A 22,076-nucleotide genomic window follows, 5' to 3' on the forward strand; every position below is an offset into this window, starting at 1 on the left:
TGCTTTATTAGACATGTCCCACACAAAATTCATAAACCCCAAGATTAGAAAGACAGAGTAATCTCTGATAAGAAGGCATGAATTATTATTCTTCAAATTTTTCACATCCTGAATTTTATGTACACATTTAACTTTAAGACTCCATTTATTTATTTATTTATTTATTTATTTATTTATTTATTTATTTATTTATTTATTCAATTTATTTGTTTGTTTATTTGTTTATTTATTTATTTGTTTATTTATTTGTTTGTTTAGTTGTTTATTTGTTTGTTTATTCGTTTATTTATTTATTTATTTATTTATTTATGTATATCTTTATTTATTTATTTGTTTATTTATTTAGACAGGATTAAGGGTATAAGGCCTTCTCTCGCATTTGTGCGTTATTACAGAATAAACTTATTTCTAGAGACTCAATATCCGTTCAGTAGTTTAGGATGAAACAGACTGCATGATAAAAGTAATTTTTCGACACCAAAAATACTAAAAGACGAGTCTGTACTTCCATGAAAATTTGAAATTTACTTTTCATAGCTTCATAATACTTCCCCTTCAGACTTCGTTATATTGAAAATATCACAATGGAACGAGAGAGCGAGAGAGAGAGGAGAGAAGATTTATAGTTGATTTGAAGCTTACATCTGCATACTGGCAACAATTTATCCACGCTTCTCTAATAAACACAACCTCATTAACCCTGTGTCATTTCATACATCAAAGCTCGTGTAGGCGTCGGGAGTAACGTCCACATAACCTTTTGATGTTTGTACATGAAATGTCAACGGAGAGTTTTGCCAAGAGGAAATTAAAATGTACAATAATTTTCAGAGACTGTTTTCCTTGAGTTTTTTTTTTTTTTTTTTTTTTTTTTTTTTTTTTTTTTTGGTAAGAAAGAGAATTTTTTGCCTTACAAATCCTGTTTCTTTATTTTAAAAAATTGAATATTAGAAACGAAACTGATTATTTTAGATAGTATAGAAAAAATAGTCTCCTTCATTTAGTACTTTATGTTACTAAAGACGACTCAGTTTCAGAGACACGAATCTGCTGCAATCTCACATGGTCGCTCATCACAATATTATAGCCTACTTTGTTATATTAATCCGGAAAACAGGGAGGCCGCAATAGCGTCGTTGTTGAGGCATTGCGCTGTAAGCTGAAAGATCGCAGGTCGATTCTCTATGAATTATCTAATCCTTCCTGCCGGACCATGACCCTATAGTTTACTCAGCCTCGAATGCAAATAAGTACCATGGTTTTCCTTGAGATCAAAGGCAATCGGTACATAGGACTGACATCCTTACTGCTATTCAGTGCCGATTATTTCTTCAGCCACTCTAAGATCCTTTCAGGGTCTCTAATGGAATAACTTTGTACGGTTCCCAGACGCTATGTCCACGGATATTTCGTCCATTGTTTCGTACGTCCCTTTGATATTCTGTCCACTATATTTTTTTTCGTCTGCTGGTGTTTTATGTCCACTATTATTTTGTCCACAGTTTAAATGTCCATTGTGCTATTTTTTCCCCTGAAAGTTTGGTTCACATTTTATTATGTCCTACATTTATTTATTATTAGATTTATTTCCAATGTTATTTTAAGTGATCGTTTCATTTAATTTAGTATATTCCCTGTTGTTGTTGTTGTTGTTGTTGTTGTTGTTATTATTATTATTATTATTAATTATTGTTAGTATTAATTATTAGTGTTATTATTAATTGTATTTTTAATTAATAAGTTTATTACTGTCATTATTGAGTGCAATTAGTTACCACTGCCACCGGATATATACCCACTGCAGTGTGAATAAATAAATAAATACATACATACATACATACATACATACATACATACATACATACATACATACATACATACATACATACATAGATACATACAAACATTTATCTTTGTTCTCTTTATTAAGTTGTCCATTTTCCAATATTCCTGATTGTCCATTCGCATAAATGGTTTAAAACCAATACACTATTACTTCTATATCACTACCACTACTATAATAATAATAATAATAATAATAATAATAATAATAATAATATAATAATAATAATAATATTATAATAATGTGAATAAAAGTGATAAATATAATTGTTGTGGACTAGCATGTCCCGCCCTCTTACTGTTGTTATCATATAAGCTATTTTAAATGTTTTCACTTACTTCAAAATTTAATACTGAATCAATGAACTACATATTTCCATACAAATACACATAATTATGCTACAAAATAATTAAATACATTTCTATAGCAAGCTTTCCTTTTTTAATTGGATATTGGAAGTACTTATTATCCAAAAATTAACAAAACATGCGAGGACAAAATATTTAGTTGGCACAGAAACTAGTGGAGAAAGAAAAATTGGGAAAAAAGTTATGGACATAGTAACTCTTGACCGCAACATTAATGGACAATTTGTTTGGTGGACGAAATGTTTGGTGGACTAATTTCCTTGGGCAAAATAGCTGTGGACGCGAGATAGTGGACAATTGTCTGATGGACGTACTGCTGTGGACGTGTCGTCCTGGAAGCCTTTGTACAAATATTGTAGCTGACTCAATTTTGACCTGAGGTGTTGATGTGAAAGCATATTCCATGAAAACAAAATATACAGGATGTAACCAAAATATATGTCCAACTATAGGGGCATATTGTTTTCATAGATATAAAGGATGTAAAAATGTTTTATGAACATTGGTATGGAAACGCTTAATTTCCTTTGTTACAACCCTTTTTTCTACAGCTCTGCTTACATTGTATTATGCGGTACTTTATGAAATTTAAAATATGAAAACCTGTCTTACAAGAAGTGTTCAAGATGGTCCCTGTTAGCAGGAATACATGCACCAATCCATCGTCACATTCAATCTCGAATGCGTTGATGTATCCCTGGAGAATATCGGTTTTTCTCACAGTCTTCCAAAATACGGGCTCGAAGACTCTCTTCGTCTTACACAGGGGTTCCATTTACAAGCCACACCAAAAATAAAAGTCTAGTGAATTTAGGTCTGGAGAGCGCAGGGGTCAAGGTATTGGTCCATTTCTACCTATCTATCCGTCACGGAGCCTTTGATTTAGAAATCGACTAACATTGACATCGAAGTGAACAGAAGCTCCATCGCACATTTCTTCGTATTGCTAACGGCACATGATGTAACAGAACAGGTAAGGTGTACTGTAAGAACTCTTTGTGTCTTTCTCCGTTGAGCCTGGTTGAGGTGAACATGAGGTCCCACGAGAACTCTACCAACAATGCCGGCCCAAACATTGATATTTCCATGTGGTATGTTATTTTTATTTCATAATGTACCGCATCAATGTAAGTAATGTTGTATAAAAAGGGCTGTAGCAAGGAAATAAAGCGTTTCCGAGCCAATTTCCATGTAACATTTATTCATCCACTCTATGAGAGGCATAAGCCCCTAAAGTTTTGACATAAATTTTAGTTACACCCTGTATATTGAATAGATGAAAACGCTCACAAATTTTGTAGACGGAAAAAAAAACCATACAGCATTAAAAACTAAGATATTTGAGAAATGTACAAACACGTACAAGAATTTAGCAAAATATTAATGCACTTGTATTATAAATTTCCGCGGATATAGCTATCACTATAATCCGAGATAACCGTCCTCGAGGAAGAAAAAATCCGGTGGACTTCTAAGTAAAAGATGTGATTCGTTGCAACAGATACGTCATCATCTTTATCATCTTCTCCCTGGCAAGTTTTAGGCAGTAAGGTCTGTTACTATTCTACATAAAAATTTTATGCCAGCTTTTTGCATGTCTGCCTTTAGGCTTTTTCCTCTTGGTGTATAGGTACGTGTATAAACAGCTTTAGGGAGTCTATGTTTCTTTTACTATTTATTTTTATTTAGCTACTAAGCAAAGTGGGTACAATTCAAAAGTATATAAATGTTTCTATCCAGTACCGTAAAACCAGACTCGGTAACGCTGTGATCTTAGCCAATAATATAACATAAAATTTACAAAGACAGTTTACTAAAATAATACACTAATTAACTTAATCTAGACCGACAACTAACACATAAGATAAAATAGAAAGAGAGAAAAAACACATTTAATATAAATTGACAATCAGACAGAAACCAGTGACATTCAATAAAAACATGAATATGGTCGACAGAAATAAAGGATGAAATATACGCACATTTGTTAATATTACATATCATGAATAATTTTATAAATTCCTTTTTTAAAAGGTTCAATTTTAAAACATTTCAAATTTGAAAAATTATTTGTAATTTTATTATAAAGTCTTGGACCGAAACTAGCACCATGTTTAAGCGTTGCATTTGTGCGACTTTAGGCTCAATCAATGGGAAAGTAGGTTTTTTTTTCGAATATGACATTCATGTCGATTAGATTTATGTTTTATTTTATTTTTGTGGTAGTAAGTTAGTAAACTATATTTATAAATTTCTTCAATAATTAATACTTTAAAATCTGTATAAATTAAATTTGTCGGGTGATCCATATTTTTGATTGACAAATTTTTATATTTTTACAAATATTAGGACTGCTGAACCATATCCTAAAACCAAGTTTAGTACAGAAACATTCCAGAATAAAAGTATATAAAACCCTTGCACTACCAACTCTCCTCTATGGAAGCGAAATTTGGGTTCTGAAACAAAGAAATGTCAGCAGATTAAGAGCAGCTGAAATGAAATCGACGAACTGCAGGATACACACTTCTGGACCACAAGAGGAACGAGGATATACTGCAGGAACTCAACATGCAACCATTAGAAGAAAAAGTTACAGAATACAGAAACAGATGGCTTGAACACATTTCTCGTATGGAAGCTGGCCGGACACCCCAAGAAATGCTAAAATACCACCCTCAAGGACGACGACGACCTGGACGTCCACAGAAACGTCTATTGGATCCTGTATAGCTGGAACCGAAACAGGCCAACAATGGCCTAATTTCGTGCCTGGAATATGATGATGACAAATTTTTATTAATCTTCTGTGTAATAAAATTAATGAATTAAGTGCAGATGATGCTAGTCCATCCCAATTTATTATACCATGTAAACTTATTCTCTGAAGATGGGATTTCCAATTTTGTTGATACTGGTGGATATATTCTAAAACTGATTCAGTTTTGAGTTGATTTAAAATATCAATATTCCTTTTCAGTTCCCATTTCCTATATTTTCTTGTTCTGCGGATGAATAGCATTATTTCAGGGACTGATATTCTGTTCTCATCATTTTTCTTTACCGACCATGCTTCGCTACGGCCGTGTAAAATGTTGTAAAGGCGCATTCTAGTGTGCTTTTGAACAACGGATGATCTCATAAATCTATTAGTAATGTCAATTGTTCTGTTGTATTTAAATATTTTCTCTACTATGTCCTTCTCTTCCAGAATAGAGAGATTATATCCAAGGTAGGAAAAATTATTATTTTATTTTCTCAAGTATCTTGCTATAAACACAAATTTTACTTTATACCAGTGCTCCCGATCGATCAAAATATTTAATCGATGAAGGATTTGAATTTAATCGATTAATCGATAGATTAATCTAGCTATAGATTAATCGAGCTTTGATCAATTTGAAAAAAGTTTTAATATACTGTAATACACAAATTGTTAAATTTAATTTGTGTTTGGTGATAAGCATAAGTATAAAATGTAGTTATGTAGATAATGTAACGTTGTATTACAAAACAATACTATTTTAGTTATTTACTAACATATTTATTATGTAGGCTTATAATTTATTGTGTTAATTCTCCTGGGATTTTTGAGACAAATACAAATAAAGTATGAAGACTCACCTAGTTAAACCTGCTTCATCCATGATTTTAAACATGTGAGTGCATTCACATGCTCCGAATTAAATGCCGCTCTACGTTTAGTAACAATGTTTCCTGCATCACTAAACACAATTTTTTTCTGTCAAGCACTTCTCCACGATCGTCCAATTTAAATCTAAACGTCCCACCGAGTTTACTTCTCAAATTCTCGTAGGCCTATGACATAATGGAGTTTTCACTTTTTTCACAGACCACAGAAATCTGAATTTTTTTCTTTAGCAAACTAAACACACAAGCTTCATCTAGAAACTCAGTAAAAAAAACTGCATCAGAACACCAGACTGACCCCTATTCTAATCGGGTTACAAAATTTTAGAAAAAGAAGATAGTTACTCTCTCACTTGCACACAGTGCAGCCATGGATAAAGGATTAGGGGGCGAATTCCAGAAAAGTATGCATTTCATATGCTAGGAAGACGAGTTGACAAACTTAATAAGGGTTTCGCAGTGTGTTTCAACTTTCAATAGGGCTAGCCCAGGTCACTGTCCTCAGATCTTAATCTCTTTCTGAAGTGTTTGTGCAAAGATTTACCCTATGCTACCTGCTTTGCAGTTACAAAATAACGGTATTATTGTGTTTGAAGTAAGCAGTTTCTGAGAGACGAATATTGTCGAAATTTTTACTCTTGAGTTTGCAATAACAAAATAATAATTATTATCAAGTACAACCGATTAATTTTAATCGACTCGATGATTCGATTAAATATTTTTGATCGATTAATCTTGCAATAGAAATTGGTTGATTAAACTATTAAATCCCACAACGCTACTTTATACTGATTCTTTTCCACAAAATGCCGTGATAGACATCTGTTAGGCTATAAATTATTACTACGGTTATGATTATTATGATTGTGTGAAGATGTCAGTAAGTTTAATTTTATTAAAACAGAAATAAATCTAGTTTACCGTTTGCCACAAAAATTATAATTTAAGAAATGACATCTACTGGCGTACTGTCACTAAGAATAAACCTCAGTCGACTTTTTAAAGAAATATTAATTCTTTTCCAGTTTTTTTTACATAAAACCGTAGCTTATATTCGATGCCGTCGTCCACACCTGTGGAGTAACGGTTAGCGCGTATGGCCGCGAAACTAGGTGGCCCGAGTTCGATTCCCGGTCGGGGCAAGTTACCTGGTTTAGGTTTTTCCGGGGTTTTCCCTCAACCCAATATGAGCAAATGCTGGATAACTTTCGGTGCTGGACCCCGGACTCATTTCACCGACATTATCACCTTCATCTCATTCAGACGCTAAATAACATAAGCTGTTGATAAAACGTCGTAAAAAACGTACTAAAATAAAAAATCGATGTCGTCGTACAGGAGCTGCATCGCTGTCAGAGCTAAAAGCCGCATGCAGGCCACAGTGCAGGATGCATTTTGCAGTGTCGCATGCAATATCCGCTTGCAAATGCATCGGAAATAGTTCAATCGCCAAGAATGTTGAATGTGCATGCTCAATTACTGAATCAGCTTTGAAAGTGCTAATACTGGTAACATTTAGGCCTATTCAGCCATAGGATAACATGCATCATCATCCATCGTCATCATGGGTTAGGCTCAATAGCATGTTTTAACTCCAATAAAAAATGGTGGCTTATCTTTCAGTAAATCCATCACTAGTTCATAGTGGTGGCAGTTAGAGTTGGGTAAGATGATTATTTTTCAGGAATCGATTCCAGTTGATTCAAATACGAGGGTCACTCCAAAAGTAATGTACAGTAGTGGCAGAAAAAACCGGACCGGCCCTTGTAGCTGATTTCCCGAGCCTTGTTCACCGTGACAGCACGATAGACTGGTAACTAAGACTTTCGTGGGTCGAATCCTGCCTGGGAAGGAAACTTTTTTTGTTCCTTATTCACATTTATTCCCAAAACTTTTCGATTGCGGCGATATTTTACTACTTATACCTGGTAAGGTTTATCTTGTCTCAGTAGCAATAAAACCAAGTCCCTTCAAATGACGGTGGAGATTATAGGAGGGTTGTAAATTTTCAGGATTCCTTTCAAAATCTTGTTATTGTACAGGCTGCCGGAACTCAGTTTCTTGAAAGACAAGCTCAGTGACGGAACTACACAGTACAAAGAGAGCTATTTTGTTATTTTATTTTGCGCTACAGAATATATCAATTAGCCCCTTCCGCCACTGGATGGATGGACGGACGGACCGATCCACTCCCCCATCGCCATAACAACACAGACGAAGTAAGACATATCTCCTTTCTCTCTCTTTTCACAGTGAGACAAGATACATCACACAGCCTTTAATTAACTTATTATTCTCGGAACATGAATTTTACCAGCTTATTTTCCAATGGCTTTCGAAATGGGCTACGTCAGCAGTCGGAACTACAACAATTTCAATAGATTACTCGCTATCTTGTGAATGCGGGCGTGGCATGCGCAGTGGCTCATTTCGGGGACTTTGATTATTCCGTCGGTCCGGTTTTTTTTTCTTTTGCCACTACCGTACACCATTTATTTAAAAATTACATTGTTATCCTACAGCTTTGCTATTTTCACAGCATGTAGATACATTCTTTAGGAACAGAATGTTACTTTTCCACATAATCCCCGTCCCTTCCAACTGCCTTACGCCACCTTGGAACGAGGGCCTGTATACCTGCACGGTAAAAGTCTGGACCAACACGTCTGAGCCACTATTTAGCAGCGTGCACAAGGGAGTCATCATCTTCAAACCTCGTTCCGCGAAGGGATCCCTTCAGTTTACCAAAGAGATAGTAATCGCATGGTGCCAGATCAGGACTGTAAGGCGGATGTTTCAGTGTTGTCCATCAAAGTTTTCTGATCTGGTCTGTGGTCTTGTGACTGAAATGTGGCCGTGCGCTGTCGTGCAATAGCAGAACTGCTTCTCCCGATGTGGTCGAACACGACTCAGTCGAGCTTGAAGTTTCTTGAGAGTTGCCATATACACATCAGAATTAATGTTGGTTCTGTGTGTCATGATGTCCATAAGCAAGATTTACGCGTTTGTCAGCCACAAACATGTTGTTAACGCGCTGCAGATTGTCAGGACTTAGTGTAGTGCAGGGTCTGCCGCTGCGAGGAGTATCCCGAATATTGGCGTGCCCTCTTTCACCAGATAATCTGCTTGCCCACCGATAACCGTACTGCGATCGACAGCTGAATCTCTATACACTTTTTCAATCTCTTGTGAATGTTTCTCACTGTCTCGTTCTTACAGCACAAGAACTCGATACCGGTAACAGCACGTACAATCTGTCGAAGCTCTCGATGTGTGATATAGAGCAATAAATTTGCTGTCCTCGTAAGAAAAAAAAATTGGAGACAAATGTAGTTCACTTGCCTTGTTAATGTATTCCAAGCTCTTAATTGCACATCAAGCGCAGGTCTAATGCGTCCGCTTGTTGCAGGTGTGGATCCTGACAGTGACGAAGAGGCTGAGGAAGCGGACCCTGGCCTAGGAAGCGTTGGAGAAGCAGAAGACTCGGAAGAGAAGGGTGGGAACAAGGTCCGACAAGTGGTGGTGACGTCGCCCGGCCCACTGCTGGCCCAAACGTGAGCACCTTGCCAACATTATCTTCATATAAAAATAAATACACACTAGCAACAGACAAGTGAAACTGTATTTTATGTTCTTTATTTCTTTCTTCATTCCATCTCTCTATTAATTTGTCCTTTTTTCTACAGATCTTAGATTGGTTCCTCATTATTTATTTATTTACTTACTTATTTATCTATTTATTTATCTGTTCATCTATTTGATACTTGATATTTGATATATTTATTCCACCAGCTTACATCGGTCGTGATGGCCCTTCACATTTCTGTATACAGTGTCATCACTCCCTTGGATACATAACATTCTGCTTACGCTTTTTTTTAACATCCGGCTATTACATATAAATGACCCTGATCACTTTTCTATCACGTACCTCACTTCTGTTTCTCTCTCTTCTTTTTATATTTACCCTTCCCTTTCCTAGTTATCTATCTTATTCTAACTAATCGCATTTAACTAAACAGTCTCTCTTATTAATTATTGTTCCCAACATTGTTTATATTTGTCGACTCTTCCATAGTTGTTAACTTATTTATTCACTTGAATCGCTAACGTTCACTAACCACTTATTCTCATTTCAGACGAAGTAGTTTCTACAGTTTCATTACCTTTCCATTCCCACTTTCATTATTATTATTATTATTATTATTATTATTATTATTATTATTATTATTATTATTATTATTATTATATTTGTATCACTACTTACTTATTATCACTCTCTGGTTATTGCTTGTATCTTATCCTTTTTCACTATTACTGCCTTGCCTTGCCGTCTTTTCTGTCACTATCACTATTTTCACTTTATCACTTTTCTATGTTTTTACACTCATGCACCAACCTCTTAAGTTATAACTTTTCTGTCCCTTACTTCTTCCCACTGACGTACCTCTATTCGGTGTCGCTAATGTTACTTCATCCCTTCCAGTTCTTGCAGAATCTTGTCTTCTTATCGTGGTATCTTCTTCATCTCTCGATCCCTTTTGTAATTATATGCATCTATCTATCTATCTATCTATCTATCTATCTATCTATCTATCTATCTATCTATCTATCTATCTATCTATCTATCTATCTATCTATCTATCTATCTATCTATCTATCTACCTACCTACCTATCTACCTATCTATTTAACTATCTATCTATCTATCTATCTATCTATCTATCTATCTATCTATCTATCTATCTATCTATCTATCTATCTATCTATCTATCTATTTACTTATGCATTCATTTTATTATTTGTTTATCTACTTATCTGTTTTTCTGTTTATTTGTTTATTTATTTATTTGTTTATTTACTTAGTTATTTAGTTATATATTTATTTACTTATCCACTTATTTACTTGTCCGCTTAATTATTTATTTGCTTATTTACTTATTCACTTATTTATCCCGTATTTACTTGTCCGCCTATCCGCTTTTCCATTTATTGATGTATTCGCTCCAGATTGGTTTTAATAATTTTCTTCCTTCCTCTCTACTGTTTCATTACGGTTAGTAGAACCGGTTGGCAATTGCACTCCGTTTCTGGAATCTGTAGAGTAAATCAACGCATTTGGCTGGAGCCTATGACAAACGAAGGCCGGAGCCTATCAATGCGAGAGTATATTGCGGGCTGCATCTGCTCACGGCCGCTAAGGGGTAAGATGAGAAAGACAGAAGGTGATAGGAAGGGGTGGCATTTTAGACGCTTGTTTTCAATCAATGCTTTCCCCCAGAGCGGTCATTGGACTGGCTCCCTCCACTCACCACTTGCGCAAAGGACTTGTTTCGGATCCTATACTCTACGTATTCCAGAAACGGAGTATACTGTATTTTGTATTCAATTCATGACAATTATTGTTACAATACATCTGTATAAATAAATTTTGGTCTTACTACACTTAGGGGGAAAAAAAATCACGGACACCTTTACAATGATAATATGAATATTAAAAAAATGTAATTTTTAAGAAAAAAATACAATGAATTTTTTGCCATAGAGAAGCAAGTTTAAACAGGTTATTATTACCCAATATTCCGTTGTGCGTTTAAAAAGTCTTTCTTGCAGACTGCCTGCGCTTTTGTATTTTATTGAGGTTATTTCTTGTTATTCATATGATGTTATGACAGTTTCGAGTGTAAATAGGGTAGTTACATCAATGAGATGCAAAGAATTGACTCGAGCTGTAGTCTTAAACGATGATGGACGTAGTGTTGCATCGTAGAAGTAATGAATATGCTAGAAGCACAGTCCATGATGCAATAAACGGTTTACAGAACCAGGTTCAGGTCGTGCGATAAGTTCAATTCCAAATGAAGACAGATGTATGGTACTGACAGTTCTTAGGGAACGCAACCTTCCAGCTACGGCTGTAGCCTAGCGATATGGTAACATATACAGAGTGGATGATAACCTCTGCACCAAAATGAAACTGATAATAGATTATGAGGAGAGATTTGAAAAATCTAAATAAGTTTTTTTCTCTAACATTCACCGTTTTAGAGGAAATCGTTGTGTTTCTATGAAGTATTTCGCAACATCACGACTGCTGCAATAACTCTAAACAAGCGCGGCCTGCACCCCGTACCTTCCCCTCCCCCTCTGCTGTACTCAGTCGGTAACACGCGTCGTGCGTTGCGTTGCAAGATTTATTTCAAGGATTTTCGCCATTATTCAATTCAAATTCATGGCTAAACGGTTTAATTTTCAAAAAAAAGATTCTGTACATTAACTGTTCTGATTATTTTTACCTATCTGCTTGTATTGCCTCTGATTGAGGTTCTGGCTGATGTTATCAGGCAGTACATCTCACTTGACGATATGTGTCAGAGGAAGAACAATTGTTTGTATGCATCTGAAGTCTGATTATTGTAATGTGTAGCCAATCGAGGATGTATGTAATAGAGCAGGCCTGCACAAGGTTTGCGCTCTCCGAGCCGGCTCACAGCTCCTGAGCGGAATGCAGATATTAGCTGCGCTCTGTATAAGGGTGGATTGGAAGAAGGGGTGATCTCGTACAAAATATACACAAAAGGAAGTACTATTACGAGTGTTTATGAAATGAATTCCCGTTCAGTGTTTGCAAAACTATCTTGGACTATTATTAATTAATAAAGAAATATTTATTTTACAGAAATAATAGAAATTCTATAGCTACTTAAATGTACAATATCATTTTGTTATATTTTTATTTATCAGTACATCAAAACGACGTTTTATGCTGTTGGCAGCTGAAAGGAACAGTAGCCTACTGATCGTAATGAAACATCAGTTACAGAAGTTCGATGTCTGCCTTTATTAAAGTTGATTATAGAAAACAGTTGCTCACAAATATAAATGTTGAGCCAAACATAGCAATCATTTTCACAGCCGTCCACACCGCGTCTAGCCTCGAAACCAGGTGGCCGGGGTTCGATTCCCGGTCGGGGCAAGTTACCTGGTTGAGGTTTTTTCCGGGGTTTTCCCTCAACCCAATAGAGCAAATGCTGGGTAACTTTCGGTGTTGGACCCCGGACTCATTTCACTGGCATTATCACGATCTCATTCAGATCCTAAATAACCTAAGATGTTGATAAAGCGTCATAAAATAACCTACTAAAATATATATATATTTTTAATTTCACGGTCAGCCTATGTAGTCGTGAATATTATTGCTAATGTTTAGTCTTGTAAAACTCAACCAGGCTAGTACTATTATTTAAACGATCTTTAGCTCTTAGGTCACATTGAAGATCAATAAGTTCCAGCTGTAAATCGTTAAATGTTATGTTCCGTCTTTCAGATTCCTCCATACTGTATTGTAGCAGTAGGTAAGCAACGTGAAACAGTTACTGAGAATAGGCCTACACACTGCACTCCACTAGATAACTGAGTGGACGTTTCCCTCTCCTCTACCTATAGCAAGTCTATGTCATTATGATGTATCTTCCTCACCCTTTCGGCGAGCGGTAAACACGGCTCTCCCGCTCCAAAAGGAGCGCGCGCGCTCGTTGAGCGCTGTTTGTGCAGGTATGCAATAGAGGGAGAAAAGAAATGGCCACCCTACCCGACTATCTCTTGGTCTAGTTGCTTCATAAATGGTACCATGTTGGTGTCACTTGTGAGGTTCAGACCTGTCTTCGGACAGTTGACTAAACAACAATCTGCTTGTACAGCAATCAGCCAATTCTCTTGGGCCATTACCGCAATAGAGTGCTGTAAACGTTGGGCAAAGAATGTTTTTCTTCCTGCTTAACGGTGCTTCATCGAAGGAAAAGGGAAATAAAAGTTTTGTTATATTTAACATGTAGAATCGCCTCTTAAAGTTTGATGCAGATGTTACCTTCCGCTCTGTATATGCACGCCCGATTTCAACAAAAACGATTAGAGGAACTGGATAAGGTTAAGAGCACGTGGATTAATATCGGCTAGAACTGCAAGTGGAACCACCGAAAGATTGAGTTTTGCACGTGATCGTAGAGCTTGGGGTAATGAATAATGTAACTGTGTGCTCTTCACACATTAGCCCCACTACCCTTGCGCTCACCTGATGGACGTGAAAGAGATTGAAGGAGGAGAAGAGAAAGATATTAAGAAAACTTATTGCAGAAAGAAGTGAGGTCACATATAAAGGTGTCCGGGATTTTTTGTCATTGAGTGTGTTAACTGTCATCGTTTATTAAATTAATCTATTGATAATATGATTAGAAAAGGAAAAGGTAAGTGATTTTCTTGTGTTTTTCGTTTATGTTTCACTAACTTTATTTTCTTTATTTTTCAGAGAAATTTCCTCTAGTCAGATGGATTTCTTCAGAATGCTGGATGAGAAAATAGAAAATGTATGTATATTCTTTTAGTTTTCCGTGTGATGATTATAGAACAGAACTCAAACTTTTCGTTATTGATCGCAAATGAATATATGGAATGAACCAAGCTTCGGGAGACTTACCTTGTTACATGAACGACACAGAGGAATCATACCACATCATACTCATTTTCTGCCGGGTATATTGTATAGCAGTCACGTCAATTGATGCCCATAAGCGCAAGTGCGCGCTTTAGAGTTCAGGAGAGCCTGAGCGCTTTACAGCGGAAAGGAAAGAGACAGACGAAAGAGGTATTATATACCGCTTGGTCGAGCTATATACAGCGATGACCAGCACTGAATCAATAGATAAAGGGAAGAGAACTTATTAAAACTGTACCCATGTTAATTTTTAGATTTGTCTGAGAAGTATAAGTTCATTATAGGAATGTAAGTTTTAATTTTAATGCTGATTTTTCACAAGTTTGTTTTTTATTGAAAAGGAATATTTTCTCAACTTTTTTATATAAAAATGAAATTTTCAGATATGTTTATTTAATAACTTTACAGGTACTGAAGCGATGTTTTCGTAAACCTAATATAAGTATCGTAAATACATATTAACTGAAGATAGTGTATTGAAAATTTTGAAAATATTTGTATGGAAAATGTTTGTAAGGAAATGAATGAAACAAAAAACTACTGTTACATCATAAACAAAAGATTGTGCCCATGTGTTGTAAAAACGTCAGCTCTATAGCTTCAGAAGATTTCGAGAAAATAATTTAATATTCTGATGATAGGAAGTTGCACACCAATATTACCTTAAAACCATACTGCGATAAGAGTTTTGTTATGTAATATTAGTTACAGTTAAAACATATATCTAGGTAACTTTGCTTTGTACTATAGCATTGTTTTTATTAGTTTATTAATTACTTTTATAAGGCTAAAGATATCATCAATATAAATTCCAGCTTATCATGTCACACTCAATCTCTTTTTTTTTGGGGGGGGGGGATATAACTTTCTTTACGAATGATGTGTTTCATTCACTTAGTACAGTACAGTTGTACTACTATGGAATGTATGTGAATATTCTTTCTTAACTCTTTATTGTGTTATTAACGTTTAAAACACAACTGCAATATTAAGAAATTGGTGTTAATACATTTTTCAGACAATATACGTAATATCAAACAGAAAAATACAAAAATAACGACAAAATTTCACGTTCCATTTGAAGTTTGTGCACCACTGTTTTTTTTTTTAATCCAACAGGCTGCTTATTCATATACATAACCCTTTCTCATTCTATACCTAGCGCTTGATGCCCGCGCACGACGTCAAGGTCAGAAAAATGAGCTTGCTTTGACATCACTGCTGTATATCGGCGCGGCACTTCTTGTTTGCTGTAATGCATCTCAATGTCGCGTCGAAAATATTTCTCACTCGTAATGTTTCAAATATAGGACCGATTTATTAAATATATAATACGTGTTAATGCGTTAATATGTGTTAACACGTCACGTCAGCTTAATGTGTATGTAGTTTCTCTGTAGCACTTTCACAGAATCCACCACGTCATCTAGCCATGCTAATTTTGGTCTATCCCTTCTCCGATTTCCTTCAGGTTGATTGAAGTTCAATTTCTTGCAAGGCTGATTATCTACCATCCTGCTAATATGATATGATATGATGATATGATATTTGTCAGTCAACTTTACAATTCACAGTTATGGTGGACCTTCACATTTCTGTTTTTCGATCCACCATCCCTTTAATACATACAACTCTTTTCTATTAGTGTATTCTTTGCCGAGAATTTCTTGATTACTTTCTAATGTTCTGTTAAGACTGAATTGCTATATGTCCTTCCCTCTCTAACCTCTTCTATTCTCTCCCTCCTACCTAGACTGTATCCCTTCCATTTCTCGCTCACCTATTAAATATTGCATATTCCTTCCTTAATAATTTGCGTTATTTGTTTATTTTCTTCTCTACTCTCAAATCCTACCTACTCTTAATCATTGTTTTCCAGCTATTTTCTCCTACATTACTTGCTGACTTTTTCGTTTACTCTATTTTACAACACTTACATCACTTTTTTTCCCTACCCTCTGTTTATTTACGTATTGATCCCTTTCTCTTCGCTTCACTCCTAAATGTCCTATTTTATTCCTCTTTCCATATATTTATTTCTATAATACTCCTACAGTTATAGTACCCCTCATACTACTCTCAACCCATAACATTGAAAAACATCAAATATCTAATTCACTTAATTACACTTGCAATTTCTCTCTCATTCCACTTCACATTTGTTCAGATGTTTTTTTTTTTTTCACTTTAATTCTCTTGTATTCATTGTTTGATAGTCTATCTTATTACACTCTTACACTATCTTCTTACACTTAACACTTTTTTCTCTTTTCCTTTTCTTACACTTTTGCCACCCCTCACTTTCTTGCACTCACTTTTTAGCACTCTTTTTCTTCGCTAATAACCTCTCCAAAACCCTATCTATTCTGTCCTCACAATCACTAATATCTGGTAGTCGCTTCATTCCTTCACCCGTTCTTATCATGTCTTCTCTTGCATTTCCTCCATTAGTCTTGTCTATGCTCCTGACCTCAGACACTTCCAGCTGTTTCCCTAATCCTTCGTACGCAGTATTTTGTATCTGCCTCACGTTTTGTTTTCCTCCTTGGTTTATTCTGGTCAGCTGTTTCGTACTCGAAGTAGGCGTCAGATATCGACATTGTACATCTCTCGTTTCATTGATATTGAAGTTTTGTGTCGTTTGAATTTTTTCATTCTTCCTAGCGTGCTGCCTTGACGTACTCATATTTTCACGTTCATTGAACATCCTGCTAATATGCACTGTCTATCTCAGTCTTGATAACTTTATGACTTTTACTAGATCTGGATGCTTACAATCTTATAAAGCTTTTGATTGTATCTTATTCTCCATAATATTCTTGTTTCAATAGTGGTCCGAACTCCAAATATTATTATCAGTATCTTCCTCTCATTAGTTCTTAGCAAGGGCGTAGCAAAGGGGGGTTACCGTGTTTGAACCCCCTCCTCTTGAACTTCAAGAAAATACATAGAATATTTTTATCCATAATCGCGTTCCCTTCTTTAATTTCTCACTGTCAGAGTAACAAAATCTACATCGACATAAGGCGTAGTCCTCCTACCCCCTCCTTCAATATAATCCCTGTGTTTGGTGCTGTGGCACTTTCGAATTATAACAATTCTATCTTTGTTAGGCTATAGAGAGACCTATGGCCTAGTACCGTCCTTGTAATAAAATGAAGCCGATACAATATGAATTTAACTTCTTGTGAAACATAGTATATTGGAAAGGTTGTTTTGAAAGTTCTGCAGTGCAGATATTTTACATTATGCATTGTCGATTTTAAACTTATTTTAATAGCGGTATTCACTCGTTCGTTAGTTTCAGTTCAGACTTCATTGTGAAACGTTCGTTTAACGTTTTGTGCATGACCGTTCATATTTTTATTATTATTATTATTAATAATAATAATAATAATAATAATAATACACAAAATTTAAAATACCGATAATGTAAAGTATAAACAATTTTAATAATGATCCTTCTTGACAAAATTCTGCGTACGCCACTGGTTCTTAGCCTTTCTTCAGTTTCATTGGTGAGAGTCCAGATCTCCCAACCATATATTCTTGGTGTTATTGGTTTTGTTTTGAGACGTCTTTGATTTTAAAATCGCATTACGTCTGACCACAGCCATATATTAGGCCTACTATTGGTCTTATTGGTATTTTGTAAATTATTAATTTTGTCTCTAACAATGTACGAGTAGATCTGACTGTAATTAAGCCCACAGTAACTTCTGTTTCCCATTGTCAATATCCAATTTCCATTGTTAAGTTGTTATTAATCTTAGTAGATCCCTGTCAGATTCGTATTTGATTCTAACAACATTAATATATATTCCACTGTGTTTATTTTTATTTTATTAGGTAAATTTTTATTCAGGTACCTCTTTTGATCTCATTATGTAAATCGTATCAGTACGTAATTTCTTAAGGGTAGTGGGTAGTGGTGTCTGTGCGATTAATAATTTGAGTACAAAAGTTTAGTTCAATGTTTTTAGGCTTTTAGTATTAAAAGTGGAATAAAAATTTCCATAGTTGTACAATAAATCATTCTGAATTCAGTGCTATAAAAGACGACTAATTAGTTTCTTATCCAAGTGCAAAAGAAAGATAACCTGTTTTCCCACTTTGCTAAATATACCCCAATCTTCAGGTGCACATCACTTGCTACAATCTCCACTCATATGCCTTGTATTTTTTTTAAGTTATCATGTAATGTATATTGTAAATTCTAAAGCAAAATTTAGTTAAATATTTCACCCTTAACGAATCAGAAAAATATTGAACTTTGATTAACAATTTTTGCCATTTTTTTTTCAACGCATACATTTTTTCCCTTGTGTTATGTATGTGATATTCTTAAACCCATAGGTATACTTTTTAGAACTCAGGCTGCAGAAAACACTGTAAAAATTTAATGTAAATAGATTCAATAGTTTCAGAGAAAAATGCACTTAAGTTTGAAAACTATCAACTTACGAAAAACTGCATTAAAAAAAAGATGGATGAATTATATGTACCGTCAAATTTAAAGAGGTCATTTAAAGGGCTTATCTGCAGAAATACCTCCATAATATATTGTTTTAAAGAGCAAGTTTGTACTTTTTTAAACACAAAATAAAAAATAACATTTTTAACCACTAATCACTATCCGGTTCCCTTAAATCGGATTAGGTTGTATGTTCAATTATGTAAGCAAGTTTTAACTCTGGTTGAGTGTAAGAGAAGGCCCTATGGCCTTAACTCTGCCAGGTTAAATGAAGTCATTATTATTATTATTATTATTATTATTATTATTATTATTATTATTATTTTACATAAATATTTAGTTATCTTCTACTAATTAGGAAGTAGGCAACGAGACTTAGATTATTGATTTGCTGCGGTTTTTCTTGTAAAAAAAATGTGCCAGGCTTAAGTTCCACCTCCAAACATGTTTGGAGATCTAAGAAGGTCATTTTGAGGATATTTTGATTTAATCTTGATGCGGGACTTGGCGAACACCCTGTGTATTATACTGGGTGTTCATTTCAAAGTGTGTCATGACGTCACTGTTGTGAGTCAGCGATTTGAAGCGAGTTTCAGCTTTTATGTCAGAGAAGTTGCCTATTAATCAAGACGTTCAATCTGAACTTAAGAACGTGTATGGTATAACTTGAACGTCGTAGCAACAGATGGCGGTCTGTAAAGTCTTTGTGCTACCATAACCTCTTTCGAACTGTGTTTTGCGCGGGCAAGTAGTACGCAGGGTATTTGTTATCATCGGTTGCGTACGGCAACATTCCACAATACAAATCAAATGCTCCTTGTCCATGTTGACCGTCGAAGTTAATGTCAACAAATACGTAAGTAATCGTCTTAACCCTCTCCCCATATCCCGACAGTACTGTAAGAAAAAAATTCACCTCAGTACGTGTTTCCAAACAGTTCACATTCCTGCCACTAGAGGTGTTACCGTACGTATAGGTAAGTACTCTTCAGAATGAACGCCGTACTTGCTAGGCAACTTCTCTGACACATAGGTAATACGCGTCTGCGGAAGTGTAGGAAGATTGAATTCTCTAGGCTCATCGACTAGCCTCATGATGACATACAGCGAGCCATGACACGATGAAAGAGTAATGGAACGGAGAAAAATTCTCTCCGGCGCCGGGATTTGAACCCGGGTTTTCAGCTCTACGTGCTGATGCTTTATCCACTAAGCCACACCGGATACCGCCCCGGCGTCGGACAGAATCGTCTCAGTTTAAGTTCCAACTCTTGGGTTCCCTCTAGTGGCCGCCCTCTGCACTACGTCATAGATGTCTATGAATGTAGGACTGAAGTCCACACATGTGCTGAGGTGCACTCGTTATGAGTGACTAGTTGGCCGGGATCCGACGGAATAAGCGCCGTCTTAAATCACGAAGTGATTTACGCATGTCATATATATTATTTAATGTACCGAAGTACATATGATATTTCCATGCAGATATTCTGCGTCATCATACGATGAAAGAGTAATGGAACAGAGAAAAATTCTCTCCGGCGCCGGAATTTGAACCTGGGTTTTCAGCTCTACGTGCTGATGCTTTATCCACTAAGCCACACCGGATACCCACCCCGGCGTCGGACAGAATCGTTTCAGTTTAAGTTATTCCGTCGGATCCCGGCCAGCTAGTCACTCATAACGAGTGCACCTCAGCACATGTGTGGACTTCAGTCCTACATTCATAGACATCTATGACGTAGTGCAGAGGGCGGCCACTAGAGGGAACCCAAGAGTTGGAACTGAGACGATTCTGTCCGACGCCGGGGTGGGTATCCGGTGTGGCTTAGTGGATAAATCATCAGCACGTAGAGCTGAAAACCCGGGTTCAAATCCCGGCGCCGGAGAGAATTTTTCTCTGTTCCATTACTCTTTCATCGTATGATGACGCAGAATGTCTGCATGGAAATACCATATGTACTTCGGTACATGAAAATAATATATAGAGCCACGACACACTTTGAACTGAACACGTGTGATGTAAAGCATTAAGCAATTTGAATTGTGTGCAGGGTCCAGACTACGATTCTGCTAACGAGGAGGAGATAGCACTCGAACGCGCCCGGTTGTGCGCCCTGCTCCGCGACTGGGAGACGGCGAGTACCAACAGCAGTCTGAACCGCTCAGCACCGTCCACGCCTGCGCACCGCAAGCTGCCGGCGAAGCCTCCAGGTCCGCCACCGGCGCCGTACTACCACCCGCATGTGAACGGCGAGCTTTTCCTCCAGCAGCAAAACCAGCACCACCACCAGCAGATGCAGCTGCAACACCAGCACCAACAGCTGCAGCAGCAGTATTTCCAGCACCATTTGCAGTACCAGCAACAGCAGCAGCAGCACCACGGTAACAGAGGACAGTTCATGGTGCCCTCTCCCCCACAGATAACGCGTGTGGCCCCTGTCATGAGGAACTATCAGCCGATGCCTCCGATGCCGACGCCGCAGCATGCCGGCTCCATAGTTCAGTACCGGCAGTCGAGAGGGGCGTACACGGAACTGGCGTGACAATCGTCATACACCTTCCCGCGCAGGAGGCTTTAATTCATCTCAGGATGTGGCTGGCAGTAACTGTCGAGTTCTGTGATTGTTACAATGTAAACCAAAGGTGATGAAGACTGCTGACATTATGATGTTACTGCCATGACAGTTGTCTACTTTATTATACAGGACCGGGAATTTCAGTGGCATAACTGGGCTCTGATTGAGAGAGATCCTGCTATGGCTATCGTGCTAGCGGTATGATCCGGATCCGAGGATAGCGTGTTCAAACCCGGCCGAGAGCAATGGGTTTTGAAGGGCGATAAAATCTTTAACATGGCTTCTTCCGGAAAAAAAAAAATATAACCGAAGGTAAAAGAACGCTGTCTCAGACAGACGGCAACAGGCAAAATTTGTCGGAAATTTCTCGTTAAAGCAGAATTTCGACTCTGAATAAGATCTGCAGCTTATAATGTTAAGGGAAGTCATCAAGACCCAAAATTAAAGAAAAAAGTGATTTTTTTTTTTTTTTTTTTTTTTACACTTTATGAAAGTATGGTTCATGCTGCTTAATTCTGATGTTTGGTTTATTAAAATATTCGAATATTCAGTCTACTATTTTTAATATATTTTTAAAAATATTAATGTATTTATGTTTGAAAGAAAAAATTTACCACTTTTCGCAAAAAAATTATCTCAGGAACTAATTGTCTTAGAAGGCTGTGGTTTGGCTT

General features: G+C 36.4%; 1 protein-coding gene across 1 annotated transcript in view; it reads left to right on the forward strand.

The window, feature by feature from the left end:
• Positions 1-21,870, forward strand: part of LOC138703610 (uncharacterized) — a 534,565-nt gene extending 512,695 nt beyond the window's left edge. The window contains exons 2-4 of the mRNA XM_069831641.1: positions 9,272-9,416; positions 14,167-14,224; positions 20,878-21,870. Coding sequence (XP_069687742.1) covers positions 9,272-9,416; positions 14,167-14,224; positions 20,878-21,369 — 695 coding nt within the window. The 3' untranslated portion in view covers positions 21,370-21,870. The remainder of the gene's footprint in view (positions 1-9,271; positions 9,417-14,166; positions 14,225-20,877) is intronic.
• Positions 21,871-22,076: the final 206 nt, after the last annotated feature.

This window comes from Periplaneta americana, chromosome 7 (assembly GCF_040183065.1).
Source record: "Periplaneta americana isolate PAMFEO1 chromosome 7, P.americana_PAMFEO1_priV1, whole genome shotgun sequence".
In the NCBI taxonomy this organism is placed as follows: Eukaryota; Metazoa; Arthropoda; class Insecta; order Blattodea; family Blattidae; genus Periplaneta; species Periplaneta americana.